The 17,575-nt window shown below is 36.2% G+C and overlaps 2 protein-coding genes across 8 annotated transcripts; both read right to left on the minus strand.

The window, feature by feature from the left end:
• Positions 1–841: 841 nt before the first annotated feature.
• Positions 842–9,538, minus strand: LOC105125162 (uncharacterized). 3 transcript variants are annotated; one of them, XM_011025479.1, is made up of 20 exons: positions 9,279–9,538; positions 8,462–8,599; positions 7,803–7,877; positions 7,606–7,721; positions 7,294–7,408; positions 6,567–6,695; positions 6,363–6,410; positions 5,335–5,510; positions 5,009–5,205; positions 4,575–4,858; positions 4,339–4,491; positions 3,640–4,050; positions 3,394–3,543; positions 2,824–2,902; positions 2,601–2,725; positions 2,284–2,475; positions 2,075–2,212; positions 1,789–1,926; positions 1,470–1,676; positions 842–1,157 (listed from the first exon to the last, which is right to left on the minus strand). In XM_011025479.1, the coding sequence occupies exons 2-20, from the start codon at positions 8,594–8,596 to the stop codon at positions 1,041–1,043; spliced, it is 2,985 nt and encodes a 994-aa protein (XP_011023781.1). In that variant the 5' UTR covers positions 8,597–8,599; positions 9,279–9,538; the 3' UTR covers positions 842–1,040. The 3 variants fall into 3 exon arrangements, with proteins under 3 accessions (XP_011023781.1, XP_011023784.1, XP_011023783.1); XM_011025482.1 differs by lacking the exon at positions 9,279–9,538 and adding an exon at positions 9,190–9,265; XM_011025481.1 differs by lacking the exon at positions 9,279–9,538 and adding an exon at positions 9,107–9,195.
• A 2,994-nt stretch (positions 9,539–12,532) lies between these two features.
• On the minus strand, positions 12,533–17,492 carry TPR5 (Tetratricopeptide repeat (TPR)-like superfamily protein). 5 transcript variants are annotated; one of them, XM_011025487.1, is made up of 12 exons: positions 17,358–17,492; positions 16,976–17,038; positions 16,195–16,359; positions 15,985–16,109; positions 15,646–15,767; positions 15,455–15,537; positions 15,210–15,368; positions 14,761–14,910; positions 13,798–13,980; positions 13,312–13,406; positions 13,119–13,216; positions 12,533–12,831 (listed from the first exon to the last, which is right to left on the minus strand). In XM_011025487.1, exons 1-12 carry the CDS (start codon positions 17,397–17,399, stop codon positions 12,728–12,730), a joined length of 1,389 nt encoding a protein of 462 aa, XP_011023789.1. In that variant the 5' UTR covers positions 17,400–17,492; the 3' UTR covers positions 12,533–12,727. The 5 variants fall into 5 exon arrangements, with proteins under 5 accessions (XP_011023789.1, XP_011023788.1, XP_011023787.1 ...); XM_011025486.1 differs by having other exon boundaries at positions 16,195–16,362; XM_011025485.1 differs by having other exon boundaries at positions 15,210–15,356; positions 16,195–16,362; positions 16,976–17,068.
• Between the last annotated feature and the right edge of the window lie 83 nt (positions 17,493–17,575).

Genomic DNA, 17,575 nt, shown 5'->3' on the forward strand with positions numbered 1-17,575 from the left:
TTTCAATGAAAGCTGAGCTAAAAACACAATCTTGGAATCAAATGTAACTGATTTTCAAGAAAACCTAGCCCCCTTGAATATTACACCACACATACGAGTGATGAGTATTCCATGTCGAAAGGAAATGGAGTAATCTAGGTTTTTGGGTTAGAGTAGTGTCCTTGTACAAAAACTCCCGTGTCTCCGGGTCCAAGTGTGAGTCCGAGCAATTCTCCATTATAGATCTTCCCAGCAAATAGCTAAGTTCGCCTGAGTGCATACGATAGGTGTTGTTTGCATAAAGCAAAGAGCTAGTTAAATCTTGAACAAAAATCAAATGGCTCGAGAAGTAGCAAGACAAATCCTGGGTCAGGAAAGGAGAACAGGCGTGATGGTATTGTAGCAATCAGATGATCGCCGCATTTGAAATTGTTAAATACTCGTTAGAGAGGAAGTTGTGATTGAATGAGCCTCACACTGAGGTGTTTACACATTAAATGAATCCATAAGCCAGTAGCCTGGGCTTTTAAATCAACATGTAGGTAAACTCTCACACATGCAGGTCAGAGTGCGGGCAAAAGTGACTCTTCAATGCATCTCCCCAACATTGATTTCTTTCCCTGCAGTTTCTAGATTGACATTTCATTATGGACACATAACTAGCATTGCTACATCAGCTTGAGGCTATCTATGTTGACCATTAGGGTTGTCAGTTAACATTTGTTATTTAAGATTAATATCGCTTCTGGGATTGATGCGTAAAACCAACTAATCCTAATCTGTTAAAAAATCATCAAGAAGAAAAAGCGCGCGCGATTTGAATATATCATTTCACCTGAAAAAAATCATCAAGAAAAAGCGCGCGCGATTTGAATATATCATTTCACCTGCATCTAACACTAGCTACAAGAGTAACATGTTTTACATCAATTAACTAACTGGGAATGGAATCCCTGAAATGTGCACCATCTTCAAATCAGAGGATGGCATGCATATTCATGTTACTGCCTAAAGCACTTCACAAGATACCTAACAGAAAGCTCATGTGCCCGTGTCATCTTTCAACAGCCAGCTGCCTTGAGAAAGTTATCAAAGGGACTGGCCGGAGGTAGCCTTATAGCCAAGAATGGGCCTACTGGCTTTGCGGCTTCCTTGATGTTTCCAACATCGCTTGTTATCTACATGTACGCAACCATGTCAAAATAACAGAGATAAAAACAACACCAAGATATTTAAAAGAAATTAACCATTCACCTACTATTAAATGCATCTGCAATTATCTAGCGTACAACAGTCAAGTGTAATGCCCTTTATTTGTAACTAGTTAACTAGTTCCAAGTATGCCCACTGGAAATGGAATAGATGCTTTATCAAGTTATTGCACAATTGTTCCCCGTGATAAACCAAGCAAAATTGAAAGTGATTTGTAATGGCTATAGTAAATTAAATGAAACAATCCAATGCAATTGCTAAATATGAAACAGACTGACCTTCCAAGGTGCTAAGCATCCATTTGCGGTGAATGCTGGTGAATGTCTCTCATTTGCTCTAGTGTAATGAGTTTCATAGGTTAACCAGTTGGATAGCTTCTTTCTTGTGCCAGTGCCCAGATTTTCACAATGTCTAGCCATGGTATCATACGGGAGAGGTGATGTGGAGACTGAAGTCCCTGCCACTTGACCTGCTACCTCGAGTGCCTGAAACCATAATACTTTTGAGTATTATATAAGCACGAGGAACAAATGCATATTTACAACATCGATTTGGTCAAAGTAGGGGGCAAGATTTGGAGGGAGGGCATGGGATTACCGATTCTAAAAGCTGTCCAATGCTGATAACATGGGAGACAGAAGGGGATGAAGGAATTTTTGGAATGAAGCGGGAAAGGTCTGCAACAGATGCTTCACTTGTCACATCATCATCAACTAATGAATTCGTTGGAATATCCTGCAACAGAACAGTACTTACAGTAATTAGATTTCATTCATCATATCATACATGCATGTGAACCCTGAAACAAAAAGGCCTCCCTCTTGTTCTCAAGGTCAAAATATTCAAATTCAGCAGGAATACATTTGTCTTATTTATATCATACCTCATCGAAGGAGAGTGACTCCTTGGAATGTGAAGCCATTTGATTGTGGTCCTCAAGTATTGATCGTGGACCATACATGAATGCATCATCAGGGGTAAATGGTTCTAACAATTGCTGAGCCAAGTCATCCACCTCCAGCTAAGAAGCACAAATAGAAATGTTACAAGGAGGGAGGGGGGTGTTGTCTGTAAGATAATCAAGTGTGGTACCTCAGTAATGGTAGATAGGGTCTGTAATAAGATGTCCATTAAGACCTTGTCAGATTCAAAGAATTTGCTTTGCAGTTCAGAGAGTAAAGATGAAGCTAATTGATTATCAGCAACAGATCCATATCCTCTCACATCTGCCTGAGCCTTTACATGTACTTGAAGGTCATCACTAATGCCAACATAAGGATCAACCTGATAAAGTAAAAAATGCATAAAGATGAATTTTTATCAGACTTGTTGCATGCGAGCTGAAATAAACTGTTTTCAGCTAGTTTTTGCAACTTGAGAAGTTTAATTTTAATATCTAGCAGACTCACATCATAAGGGAGCAATGACTTGAGCAAGTCATTCAACTCAGGAATTTGATATATTTTAGCTGCAAACATCAACATGCCTGTTGATAGTACCAGAATTGACCTCTGGCATGCTGGAGGTAACATTCCTGACAGAAGATAGAAACATGTGCACATATATGTTAAACATGTCAGAAGATTATAAATGATGTTAAATTTTCAAAAAGTTTCTCATAATCATTCATACCATTGTTTAAGTCTAAAGATAAATTTCTGAGAGAAAGGGGAAGCTGAAAGAAGCGGACCACAAGGTTGTCATTTGGGTTCTGCATCACAAGTTTGAGGCAGTCATTGATCGTACTAATCTACAAAAACAATCATAGAAACACAAAACTTCTTTGCCACAAAACTCATGCATTCTACCAGTTTCAAATGGCCCATCATGTTTTTATATGAATCACATGTATAAAGTCATAACAGAGACTATAATCAGAGCAAGAAATCATAAGTAAAACTGACAACTCAGGATAGGCTTAATCTTTGATAAGGAGCTTTTACAAAAATGGATGTGATGCAACCTGAGCTATTTACTACGACATATTTGTGTTCCTATTTCTGTATCACATTTGTTTGGGATGATTATCTAGGAAGTAATTCATGATATAGGCTAGGGAACTCAAGGTTTTTATTCACATCCAAGGGTGCTCTTATTTAAATCAGTGCCCTTGTTTAAATTAAAATTAGCAGAGTCTCCCAATTGGAGGCCAGAAGATATAAAAATGGAAACCAATAGAAAATTAATCAGGAAGAAAGCAACCTTCAATCGCGAAGAAATAAGTGTCAATACGAAAGAATGAGCTATAGCTTCAATATTTGAGGGCATGTTATCTGGAAGGGTGGCTTGTATCCAGAAGGCAGACAGCAATTGTGCTATTTGATCCTCATTAAGCTTCATAATATGTGGTTCCTGTGCAAATCATTCAACCATATAGATGTTAGCAACTCAATGAACTGGATTAGAAGTGTAAATGCACAACTAAAGAACCTGTAATGAACTGCTTACTCCCTCAGACAAGCTGGTCGTACTGGCAGTCCTATCAATAATAGAACTTATTTTGTAAAAATTCGGCGAATTCTTTCGGGCACGTCCTTGTTTCCAATCTTCCTCAACAACATCCCTTTCTTTATAACCATCGTTGGCATCATTTCCATGCTTTTCCATTTTGGATCCATCTTTCTCTCTTCGGAGCTTTTCAAGTAGCGCTGAAATTGAATCAAATGCAGATGCAGTATCAGAATGCCATCCTTTTGGTTCGCAAGTATAACCAGATCGCCAGGAAGCAGCTTCACGTAGGGGATGATTAGAACTTGGAATGAGAAGAGCTGAAAATATCTGGTGCGCTCCAACTCGCACCTTAGCATCTGGATGCAGCATTGCTTTCAGAAGTTGGACAAGAAGTACTTCAGGAAAAACCTGCATAGAGATGTTTCTATAATTTCAGTAAGCAGTATCCCAACCACAAAATTCCAGAGAGAGTTGTTTAATCACAAAAGAAATTGGATATGGATCCATTAGATAAAAAATGAGCTTATATCTAAAATTTATTAGAAAATAACCTCTAGAAGCAGTCATCAGAATCATTCAACTGATATGCATGCATTCACAATTAATGTGAAACTTGAAATCAACATAAGGCAGCAGTTGTAGAAAAGAAATAAAGCATAGATATCAATACTGAAAAAAAGATTTAACTCCTCTAACCTGCTGTGAATGACAACTGACTGATGATACTGAGATCGTATGGGCAAGAATCATCAAAGATCCAATGGTTGCACGGGTAACAACTCCAGAAGAGGATGGAAGCTTCTCCAGTGCTATGGCCATAGTGTCAAATAGCGGTCTTGCATCACTAATCTAATAAACCAACACAAATTCAGGTTAGCTCAAGGTACAGTAGAAAGAAGCAACCAAATGTTCCTTGCATGCTTCAAACTTACTCCTTTAGCAATTTCAAGTAAGCAATCTTCAATGGAATTCTGGAGTGAGATGTTCAAATTTGATTCTTGCTCTCCTGCAGATTCAACTGCAGCCTGAAGACTTTTCCTCAAATGCCTGCATAGATCACTGACGTACCCAATCTCTGTCAGCACTGCTCCAGATCTAATTTGTTGAGCCAAAGCTGCAGCAACTTCTATGACATGAGACTTGACTTGAGGATCAAGTGCAACATTTTTATGGTCCAGATGGCGTATAACAGCAGCTAAAACCAACTGATGGTGGCCTGACATCAAACAAGAATGGAAAGCACATGTATATAAGTGCATGCCACTGCAGAATAATTTCAGCCCAAGCCCACAAAAAGGCTTCTGTGCATGTGCAGGACATTAATGTATAAACCAAGCAAGAAACATATGATTGAAGATCAAGAAACCTGCACTCTCCAATAAGTAAGACATATCAGACAAAACTATCATGGCCAACCCTTGCCGAGGAACCCAGTGATGTCCAGAATCAAAGTACACAAGCATTGGGTCCAATACATGGCGCATTGTTGTACTCTCCTTTGCCAGCTCAGCCATTCTCTGAATACAGATTTGAGCCCATACTCTGGGTGTGTCAATCTCTTCCCTATAACAAAAGATGGAAAGGATCAAGAAATAGGAAAGAAAAATGAGACAATTCCATGATTTCCTTGCATGAGTTAGCAAATTTAGCATCCACTGTGGCAAGCTGCCTATGCTTTTGAAAAGTCACTACCTTGTCAAAAGAGACGGATCTTTCTTTTCTGGTCGGGGTCTGATGGCCATGCAGCTAGAGCCCATATCTGCAACTCTTCCCTCACATCTAACAACATCCAACCAATTATGACGTGCATCCTCTCTCCCATCATCTTCTTCATCCGGCTCGTAGTTATCTAATGTGACATGCACGATCTACAATTTGGATACATTAATGACTCAAAGCCTCGTGATGAAATAATAAACCAAGATCACATGAGAAGAAAAGCATTCAAAAAAAGTCAAGATTGTTAAGACTTCAGAACTCATATACAACATCACAAAGTGGTAAAGAATGAGAAGATTAAACCATGTCCATCCACTGTAACTCGTCATAATTTATATATTAAATAGAAGATTCGTGATCTAGAGATAGAGTGGAAACTATTGCAACTCTAGGTTGCATCCTATTAGTTTTGATCCTCATTTACTGGATTACTTTTCAGAGTCCTGGCAGATCAGATGGAACATTAAAAGTTCCATTATGTTACACAAGTATATTAGTGAGCTAAACATTAATTAAGAAAAGACTAAACATATTTCCAGCAAAATTTAGAAGGGAAGATATAAAACAAGGGTTCCTCTATTTCCATCAGTCTCTGTTGTTAGCCTCTTTGTTGGTGTGTGCATGTGAGCACCATTAAATATTGTATTTTTTGCGCTAACAAAGAGGGAAAAAAAATCACAAGAGTAAAGAGATTAGTTATAGGGGGGAAGTGCTAATCTTGTCAAAATAGGGATCAGTATGGGGTGATCTACAGATTGTCCTATTCTTCAGAATATTCAGGTAAACCAATCACCCACGACACTCAAACCCAAGCTCATGCATTTGAAAATAGGAGAAAACCTCACAGAAATTTTCACCTATTCCATCATTCCAAGTAAAAAGTACAGAAAACATAGAATAGACAAATTCTAAACTATTGATTCACCAAGTTTGGGAGAACCAACACCATGTCCATTTGAATATAAAAGTAGTGTAGATTAAATTTTCTCAGAAGAACAAACCTCGTCAAAAGCAGCAAAAATGTATGAGAACTCTGCCATGAACCACACCTAGCAACGGAAAAGCCTGTCACATAAGAAATTATCCCAAATCCAGAAAACAATTGCAAAGGACACCAAGGGAACAAAATCACCAGAAAACAACGCCCAGATTATCAAATTGCATTCTTCTAAGCATATCAGAAATCAAATACATAATTGATGTACCATGGCTGAGAGGCACTGCAGACTTGAAGCCCTCAGGCAACTTCTATTATTTTCATTCCCATTCTCACATGCCAGGTTACACACTTTATGAACAAACTTTTCAATGTTATGAGAGTAAGTTCCATCTGCCTGCCCACACATGCACAAGAAATTAAAATAGGTGTCAGAAATGTCATATTTTATCAACTATTAATTATGAATCAGAACTCATCTCTCCATAAAAAAAGGGAAATTACTTCCTCAATGGCCATTGAAGGTAATTCATACAGTTCTGACCCATGATTTACATATAGAAAACAAACTCCTAATGAATATCCAACATGTACGTTCTGCATCAGATAACAATCTAACAGCATTTTTTTCATTGTTAAACAAAGGCCCTGTACTTTGAGGAACATACATGATCCATCAACTCCATATAATAATCATTTCATCTTTTTTCTCAACATCTCACTAATGTCCAACCCCATGATGGCAGAAACAAACAGTTTAAAAGATATGCCTACACAGAACTTTGCTCATAACATGTTAACAATTTATCCACTTGGAGACTAAGATAATCAAAAGCTAGATGCATCCACGTTGCTTGCATACGAGATCTAAAATAAATCACTTTTTTGTTGGTTCAACCCTGAAGCTTGCAGGTAATCTTGGGCCATTAAATTTTAAAATTAAGTTTCATTGGTGTTCACATTTCAATATTTCATTCAAAAGATTTGTAACCTACCTGACTATAGATGAACCTTGTTAATGTTTGGCATCCAAGTATCATCAATGGATCCTGCTTAGATTTGTCCAAGAGTTCATTGACCACATTCAACAAGCTAATAGCAAAGTATGCCCTGCAAAATGCAAGATATGATGATATTTCTGCCACAATAGAGGTATCATAGGAAATAAAGTATCACCAAACTATTTGGGTTAATGTTTCAAAATAGGACAATATGACCAAGTGAGCTTACTAGTTATCAAACCCCAAATGCCATTACAAAATAAGATGATAGTGATAGAAAGGGAAATTTAAGCAAACCACACTTACATCTGATCCTTGCACATGCAGAGCAACTTGTTGTATGCCTCTGTAACAATATTAATGAACTTGACATGCCCACTCCTCAGTTCCTTGAAGCACCTTTCTTCTAGATATTTTGCAATCTACAGAAGTGCACTCATAATTCTCAAGGTCAAGTCTTATCAGTAGCCATAATTTATGTTGAAGGTCAATGAATTTGATACCTTTGGGATTCGAAATGGGTTTTTAGCAGCATATTCACATAACTTGACAATCTTTCTTTCATTTGGATGGCCATCCTACAAAATTATTGTGGAATTTAGAGCTCATAATAGTCACTGGTGTAAAAGAAGGAAGCTAAAAGAGGTTTATTTTACATAAATACGCAACAGTATATAAAAATGTGTGAGCTAAACTGTTTATTAGTAACACTTGACCCCATTTTTAACTCATGGACAGTCCAAGAACATAACTCATCCAGTCTATTTGTGGGTGTCTGTCTTTACATGCCCTCCCATTATTCCATCCAAGATCCGAGAAAAAAGAAGGGTAACCCCGTATTTCTTTTCAAGTCTAAGTTTTCATAGAAACATGTAGCCTACCATGCATACAAGCTATAAACATTATACACTCTTCGGTGATCACCAACATTACAAAATCTAAGTTCAGATTCTTATCTTCCTGCCATACACAAGACAAACACAACCCCCAGACTCAGATACACCAGCCAAAAAAATTGTGGCAAGCACATGATAGATGACATATACGGCATTTCACTGTAAATTCTTAACATGTTTAACGCCAACCCATCAAGAAACTGCCAGCGTATAAATAACAATGAGGAAAAAAAGAAGCAAAAAGGTGTGAATTGTTGAATGCTCACAAGGGACTTGGGGAAAATCTCTGCAAGCAGTTTCTTATATCTTTTAACAGGTTGCCGCGATCTGGACCTCAATGCAGGGCAGCACACACACATGCTCTCACAAGCAGGGAATATGTTCCTAGAAATGAGCCCCATCTCCTGTACATTGTCGAAAACAGAGAAGCAAGAGTTAAAACCCTGCTAAATTCTACTGCAATTTTTAAGCCACTGACCATGAATCAACAAGTACTGAATATAACTCACAACTTAACAAAACAAGAAAGATAAATACTTAACATTAAAACATCAATAACCCCAAATCAGATTTTTGAAGAGAGGGTTCAAATAGTGCAAGCATGACCAAAACATGCCAAAAAGCAAATATTCAACAAAAAATAATAGTGATAAGAAGAAAAAAGGCCATGAGTTTTTCCTTCTTTTTTAAACGCCAACAATAACTCGCACAAAACACACTCCAGTGAAGACTCCATGAACAAACATAATCTTACCTTCACAAAAAACTTGCGTCTTTTTAAAATGGCAACACAAAAGCGCCGCGAGAAATAACAACAAAGATTCTAAGGAGATGCAAAGAGAGCCAAGAAAGAAGCAAACAGCAAGAAAGGAACAAACTTGAACAAATACTGTAAACACATTGTAACATACCAGTAAAAGCAGCTTAATTCAACTAATATGCCAAAAAAACACACCACCCCAGAAGCTCAAAATAAGATTATTTAAGTTTATACCCCAAAACATCACCAATCCAGATGATAAAAAACCACTAAGAAACCAACTTCAGCTTGCAAAACAAACAAACATGAAAAGAGGCACAGACCCTTTTAGCTAATGCCCTTGCTGAAGCAGATCTGTGAGAGGACAGGATCAAGCAGCAGCAAAAGAAAACAAACGCTACAAGACAGAAAACAACACACCAGTACTCTCAAGAAGAGAGAGAGAGAAAGGGAGAGAGAGATACACGTGATGTGTCAGAAACTTTAGAGGGAAAGAGAGAGGGGGAGAGAGGGAGGTGGTTTTGTGTCAGAGATGGGATGACTCGAGAGCCTTGCAGACAGTATATCTCAGAAGACAAGCCTTTTGTTTAATGTTTGTTTGAAAAAAAGGTAACACAGGAGGAGTTTGAATTTTTCATTGGTGCTTTTTCAGTACAAGAAGCATATGTATGTATGTGTCTATCTTTAATTTGAAATTGAAAGTTAGGACTTTGAAGTAAAAATTATTTGGTAACATCCCTTCTGGTTTATGCCATAGATTTAATTTATTTTTTTAATAATAAATATCCGCATCAATTTTTATATATATATATATATATATGTTAATTAATTTTTTAAAATTTTAAAATTAATAATTATATAAATTTTTAATAATTTTAAAATTTATAGTGCTCAAATTGATAACTTTTAAAGAATAAACTCAAAACCTAACTAATTAAATTATAATTATTATAATTTTTAAATTTGTATTCATAATACTCTTATATCAAGTTTTATTTTAAATTATTTGAAATATTAGTTTTGTTAATTTAAATGATTTGATAATTTAATTTACAACATGATTTATTATATTAATGAGATTGGTGAAATCAACTTAAATAAATTAAAAAAAATGATTTAATTGATCCAATGATTGTAAAATTGACCTAATAACTCAATTTCTATACCAAGATAAATATTAAAACTAGCTATTATTTTTAATTTAAGATCATAATAAGAGAGTAAATCCAGATGTTCACATGAAACTATTTCATGAAGAAAATAAGTTTTTATAATTGGAAGTTTTAAAGAAATAAAAGGTCTTTTTCCTTTTTAAAATAAATAAGGAGTTCGTATATTTTTAACAAGAGTTATAATGAGCTTCTTTTTTTTATTGACAAGCTGTCTGTCAAGAGGTGGTAATAGATTCAATAATATTTTACCAGAATGGTGTCGTTTATAATTTATTTTAGGTATTTTTTAATATTATAATAGTGGTATTTTTTAAAATATATTAATTTTAAAAAAATCAACCGACCATATCAGTGCAAGTTTAATATCATGGTAATATAATTGATCTTATGATATGTTATATTGGATTTAATTACAATTTTTTTAGCACTCAAAAAAGATTTTATTAGCCTCAATAATTTGCCGGTCAACTAATATAGTTGTAACGATTGAAAGTGGTTTTAATTTTGGGCATTCAATGCATGGGTTGGTGCTTGATGTTAACTAGGATTTTTTTTATTTTATTTTTGAGTGTGTTTTGTAGCAGGTTTGGATTGATTATCTGGAACAGGACAAAGGGGTAGAAACTATGAATTTTCCTGCAAGGGCCATACGATTAAAATGACATAAAATAATCTATGTAGTTTTAGATATAAAACATAAATTACTTTACTGTAATTTGATATGTAAAGCAGGATTAAGCAATGAAAACTAAATAATTTTTGAAATTTTAGTAATGTTAAAAACATTTTCAATTGTCTGCAGTGCGATGAATAATAAATCATGTTTATTTTTATTTTTAAGGGCTTCTAAGAGGGTAACAATAATTCTATTTTAAAGTGTTTTTTATTTAAAAATTTACAAAAATAATATTTTTTATGTTGTGCTTATCACAAATGAAGCTGTAGCAAGAACTTCAGTGGCGATGTCCCAGCAAAGGTGAACGAGGACCAAGAAAAGGACTTCATCTACAAAACAGAGAATCTCAAAGTGAGAATTTCTAAGCACCACTGCTAAGCCTTGGTGATTTGGAAAAAGATCTTTCCCAAGAGAATATCTTCACAGTGAGACAACAAGAGTGCCTGGACGTTGATGAATTCATGCCTCAATAATCTATTATTCTACACCAGTAGGAGGAGGGCTTGGCTCGAGCTGGATCTGTTTTACTTGCAAGGTGGACTACCTCTCCTTCGACCCCCGCACTCCCTAATTAATCATGTCAACATCAGCTTGCATGCTAAGCAACTCACATGGGATCTCTCTGTATTTTATTCCTTGCCTTGATTTTAGTGGGAAATTGAAGACATGGCTTCCAAAATCAACAAGAGATCCCTTCAAACTAGGATTATATCGATTCCAAAGTTGAGGAACTCTGGATTATCCTGAGAATCAACAACCTCGTTGGTGCATGGTGTCCATTTGGAATGCTCTCTACTCAAGAAAGCATGAACACAACTACCAGCTACAAGGAAGGCTAGCAATTATGACGAGTGGGGCACAGACCAGGGGGCCATGGCTATCTAACTTGGACCGCTAGTTCATTGTCATTGAACAATTGAATTGACCAGGATGGGAAATTTGAGAAAGAGATTAGCCAGAAAGGATTGCATAGTTGTTTTTTTGTCACTTTTGATATATGGTACAAGTGAAAGTGTCTGGTTTAGGGTTGAATAGTAATTCGGTTATTTTAAAAAATATTAGATATTTGATTTATTTTTTTATGTTTTCATGATTAAATATCTTATCTTCAATTTTTATCTACGCCTTGTTGATAAAGAGCACCACCAAGTGTCTCGGTTTATATATAGATTCCACAAGAAGCTCTAACAAACGTAGACATGAAATCACCGGAATACTTGAGGAGATGAAAGACTGTGAAGAGAGAGTTATCATGACAATCATGCTATCGTGTAATTGGTCATCATTCATTGATCAAATAGAGGGAAGTGATGGTTGGCAACTATCGTGTAATTGGTCATCACTCAAATCATTCACTGATCAAATAGAGGGAAGTGATGGTTGGCAGCTGAGAACAAGCTAAGCATGCTTTCCACATCATCTTGGTTCCATCGAACAAAATTTGGTGTTGATTCCACCTAAAATGCAAGGCCCTCAAAAGCAAACAACACCTCGCCTGCCTAGCCGGCCGGTCAACTTCATAATATACTGATTCGGAACCTGATCCAAGGTGTAGTTTCAATAATGTTCGGTGTATTGCCCTTAATTACCATTTCAATGGCATTTGTGCTGCTGTCCATTTTACTTTTCATGAAGTGCTAGTCATACATCAAGCTGTTTCAAGCACCATGCTGATGATATCCCCAAAAAAGATGAAAAAAGACAGACTCGGAAAAGGACCGTGGCAAAAGAATGTAAAAGAACTTCTCAACATTTCAGTAAATTTTTTGATAAGTGCCCGCCAAGTACATTAAGAGAAAGTGGTGGAGCTATTGAACTCATTACTTACAATTCGATCATCAAAAAAAAAAAAAAATTACTTACAACAAAGATAGCATTGGATGAACAACATAAGATACTAGAGACTTAATATGTTATCCGCCTGTTAACATTTAGGACAGTATCTGGATCGCATTTTGTCGAGAATCTCAGCATATTCAATTGGCGTTGCTTCACTACAGAAAACTTCATCCCACATCTTGAGAAGATCTGCTCAGATGGTAATTAAGTCAGCGCACACACACATATCAATACTAATGGCAATAATCATGTTTGAAACGTACTTCAATATAATACAAAGAATTGTGCATGTGAAATGGTTCATGCAAGACCGGTGCTCGAGCTGATACATAATATTTATTGTGCACCATGTGCACGGATCAAATTCAAACAAGCCATCAAATTGAGTCATACATGATTAAACATTAGAAGGCTTAACAGATTACATGTCATTTCAAGGATTCTAGAATCTGAAAAGGTGCATTAAATAAACATACCAGCTTTATCTGTAGATGGAAGACACATGATAAGAATGTCAAATCTTGGGACTTTGGTCAAGTTCTCTAGATATTTGACAGCCAAATCCATGTCATTTCTGCCAGAGGAACAAGCGAAAAGAGAGTCACAACTCTAGTAACCCAAACACAGCCCAATCATCCAAAACATAAACAGCAGAAGAAATCTACTTACATGAAAAAGGAGAACACACACTTGATGATGTCGATTAGAATAGTAACAGACAATGCGTTCTTAAATATCTGAGGCAATGCACTTGGAGTAGTAACCTAGTAATGCCAGGAAAGAAAACAATGAGTTGTCAAATGGATGAACCAGTTAGGATGGGGAAGAAGCATAAAAGGAACATCAATATAAATATTAGTGCCCTGATCAAATGCTTACCACATCCACTCATTTATTAAAGCTATGACTAAACCTCCTGAATCTATACTTGAACAAAGGGAAGTAGCAGCAGCATTTCTATTGTTTTTATATAGTCATTATGCTTCCAGAGACTATCCAAAAAGAAGGTCATCTCCTGAAGTGCCCGTGCTTGACAATCTCAATTTACCATCACAGAGAAAAGGCCAATTTTTTTGCATGCTTGTTAAGTTTTGTTTTCCGACCTTGTCCTTTATCCTAAAAGAAATGCAAATCAGTTTAAACTGAAACAAAAACCTTCAAGAGGTGAGCCTGGAGTGCACGATCACCAGAAAAGCCTCGCCAAGAAACCTCAAATTGATAAGCTGAGTTTGGAGGTGTAATGTTTTTTGCAGCTTCAGCCATGGCTCGAGAAGCCGCTTGAGAAGCGAGTTCTTTAACTGAGGCCTTCAGCTCCTGCCTTCCAGCTCTGTTATTTCTCTGCAAAAGAGTAAATGAGATATTAATCACCAGAAACAACAATTACACAAGCAAAGTGGTAACAAGTAGCCACAACTGAAGTTCAGAGATAGCAGGATGGATTAAAGAACTTTCCAGTAAAGAATCCACTCATGAGGCATTTGAAATCTGCAAATAATAGTGCCAGATATGTTTTAATCTTAATCCAATTTATGGGCAGACAAAGAAACATCCCATTTTTAGTGGCTATCTGCAGAAAGATACCAATCAATGGATTTGGTAAGAGCCCTGGCTCCAATGCATGTGTGACAGCACACAGGACAAATGGAGAAAGACAGCAATACATGCTTTGTCCCTTGAATCAACTCTCAGGTCAAAAAATGCATATACTTATGACCATGCTACAATGTCATTTCACTTTCATCAGTCCCACATGAATCCATATAATTTGCAACAATATGAATATTGTTGTTCCAAAGGCATCCTGATATTGCATGATTTAAAGAGAGAGAATTTGCAACTAGTAGAAACACCAGCAAAAACAAAAGCTTAATGAACCAGTTCAAGGTAAGAATGAAAGAGAAATGGAATAGGATTTGTAATCCTATTCCATAGAAAGGGATTGTTAATGCCTAAAGTGGAATGGACATCCTTTCCCCATCTGCTGGGACAAAAAAGCCAAAACAACCATTTTCCCTGTTTATTTAAATAAAAAAAAATATAAAGAACACAAACCAACCTCTCAAACACACACACACACACACAACAGAATGGTAGCCATGCACAGATGTGATGCTACACCTGGATAATCTCTGCATTAGAACTTGGAATAGCATTTGCACGAGAATCATTGCCTAATTGACCATCAGATCTGCTTCCAGCTCCTGTGCTTTTGTTCTTTATCTCTTCCACATAGACAGATTTCTTCACAACACCATCTCCATCATTCTCCTGCCACCAGAATTTAGAAGTTCAAATGAAAAAATATCCGTGTTTCCTGAACATAGATAGTAGAGTCTCGAATCTGAGAAACTCCAATCATTTTGAATATGCTTGTGAAACAACTGCTACCTTTTCTTCCAAGTAACAAGAGCAAATATTGAGACATGAAAATAGGTCTAGAACATCTATTGAAGTTGCTAAAGGAGGAGGAGGGGTGGGAGATGGGAAATGGGAGATAGAAGAAAAACTTTACATTTGCATTGGGCATACAGCTACTCAGCACTTGAGGGCAGATATCTCATTTTTACCTTAGCTTTATCTTTTTGAGAAGCAGATGCCCCAGTCCTTCGAGTAACATTTGAGACTGGATGCACTGCATGTCCATTGACACTTGTTTCTGACCTTCCTCCTTTTTTTGCTCCTTGTAAGGAGCTTCTGAGAGACTCAGATGCTTTCTGGAGAATTTCATGTGAAAAATAAAAGCAACAGTTACAAAGAATTGCATCAATGAAATGTAACAGCCAGAATAGCAACATATGGTATAGTCACTTGCCTTCTCGTACAAAGATTTGACCTCAGCATACTGTTTCTTGATTTCCTGGTTATTAGGTTCCAGTTTCAAAGCAAACTCAGAATCTGTAGTAAGTCATGTTCATTAAATCATACAGTCATCATCAAAAACTATCAGGAAAAGAATCACTAGATAATCAGAGAAGACCAATATGTAGGTTTGAATCAACACACCCTCGATGGATTCTTTAAGTTTCCCCAATTCCTTTCTTGCTGTTGCTCTGCGTGAGTATGCTTTTATGTAGCGATCATCTAGATTCAAAGCCTCTGTACAGTCATCTTCAGCCTCTGGAAATCTGAGCAAAAAGAAAACGAATTAAAAAAATTAGCCATATTCATGAAAATTATCTTCACATGCAGTAAAGCAACCTATAAAATGACAAGATAAAACAAAGATGATCAAACACTGCCAGGTAATCAAAAGTTGTGCAAGTATATCACACTAAGCAACAAGAACTCTACAAGCATACCTACACTTCTTAAATCTAACACTATCAGACAGGAAAAACTTGCCTTTTGATTTTGAGATATGCCATTGCTCGATTTGCATAGGCTACTGCTGTTGGTGACAACGCTATGCTTCTTGAATAGCACTCTATAGCTTCCTTATACTTCTTCTGCTTAAAATACTCATTTCCCTATAAATTAAGAATTTGCAAACTTAGCAGCACAAACCATTACTACTGAATCTTTTTTTAAGTACTATCACAGGATGATTCATACCAATTCTTTCTCCGTGGTAGCATCAACAGTACTCTCATCAATTGCAAAACTATTTGATAGGCGATTGATTGCATCAAAGTTCCTTGAGTGATCATACATTCCTGAACTACTTGAAAAATCAACAGCAGAAGAAGTTTTCCCTGTTGATCTTTCATCCTCACCAATCTTCTGAGTATAGGAAGCATTGTTAACTGGTTAAGAAATTGTTATACCCCATATAATTGCTCTAAGCATATGCATGGATGCAAAAACACATGTATGCCATGACTTTTCATATTGGAATAAGAGCATATTGAAACATCCAGTGCACTTATCAATGATCTTTTAAATTGAGCATCTCTACAGCTCACTCAAAACCCGCAAGAATTCTGACAATTGCCATTTAAGTTTTCGCTCAGACAAGAACAATTCAGTACTGAGCATTGGATTATCCAAATCTACCAGTCCCCACAACACCTCTCAATTTTTCCACTAAAACAAACCAAGAACAGATTAACTGCACCATGTAAAATCACTCTACTAGCAAACAAATAAATCACTTACAACACACAATGGAAACATATACCAGAAACATTCATGCTTGACTCACTATTCCTAAGCCACCTAAAACAGCGAGCTTAAAAAAAAGAGCAACATGCAATAGAAGATTGAAGTCTCTTTTACAAGCTACAAGCTTCTCATGATAAAAGATGATTTTTTTCAACAACCAATTTCTCATTCCTATAATTACATTGAAAAGACTTGAAAGGTACTACAACTTGATTAAGAATCGAAACTTTACCATATCAGAAGCTTGTGACTTCTTCTTCATCTTTTTATCAGTGTCCTTAAGAAGTTCCCAATCCTGCAAATCATTCAAAAACCCCTGGAAATCCTGGAAACAAAAATGGGTTTTCACCAAAAATATATATATAAAAATAAAACCTTATTGACAAGAATCCTATTCATACCAGCTTTCATTTAAAAAAACACACACACAAAGACTTGATTTTCAAAGATTATTAATAGAGAGCATAAAAGAAGAAGTTTAGGAGAAAAATACAGTGATCATGAAGTTTTGAAAAGGGAAATGATTATAAAGCTTGAGCTTTCATTTTATTGTTATTACAGTTTTCTTAGTAACCAAACAGAACTTAAAAAATCAAAAAAGGAAAGAAATGTACCAGAGCTTGATCACGTCCATGCTTGCCTGGAGCCCTAGCCATGGGTGTTGGAGAGGGAGGTAGAGGTTTCTGGAGGAGCTGTGAAGGAAGGATTTATGCGAGTCACAGGGGTTTTTGTGTTTCTAAGCTGACTTAATGATATTTTTGGCGTGCGAAATTTTCTATTTTTTGTATTTGAGCTTACTAATTTTTATTTTTGTTATTTAAGTGAAAAAAAT

The sequence above is a fragment of the Populus euphratica genome, unplaced genomic scaffold (assembly GCF_000495115.2).
Source record: "Populus euphratica unplaced genomic scaffold, PopEup_1.0 scaffold28.1, whole genome shotgun sequence".
NCBI classification, from domain to species: domain Eukaryota; kingdom Viridiplantae; phylum Streptophyta; class Magnoliopsida; order Malpighiales; family Salicaceae; genus Populus; species Populus euphratica.

What these genes read in the sequence shown, in the direction of transcription:
- LOC105125162 (XM_011025479.1), bottom strand. Translation starts at nt 8,596, where the DNA reads ATGGGGCTCATTTCTAGGAACATATTCCCTGCTTGTGAGAGCATGTGT. An exon ending in AGTCATTGCTCCCTTATGAT is followed by an intron (nt 2,476 to 2,600) that starts GTGAGTCTGCTA and finishes TTACTTTATCAG; the next exon opens with GTTGATCCTTATGTTGGCAT. An exon ending in GATGCTTAGCACCTTGGAAG is followed by an intron (nt 1,158 to 1,469) that starts GTCAGTCTGTTT and finishes GCGTACATGTAG; the next exon opens with ATAACAAGCGATGTTGGAAA.
- TPR5 (XM_011025483.1), bottom strand. Translation starts at nt 17,399, where the DNA reads ATGGCTAGGGCTCCAGGCAAGCATGGACGTGATCAAGCTCTG. An exon ending in CTACCACGGAGAAAGAATTG is followed by an intron (nt 16,110 to 16,194) that starts GTATGAATCATC and finishes CTTAATTTATAG; the next exon opens with GGAAATGAGTATTTTAAGCA. An exon ending in TCAAATCTTTGTACGAGAAG is followed by an intron (nt 15,369 to 15,454) that starts GCAAGTGACTAT and finishes TATTTTTCACAT; the next exon opens with GAAATTCTCCAGAAAGCATC.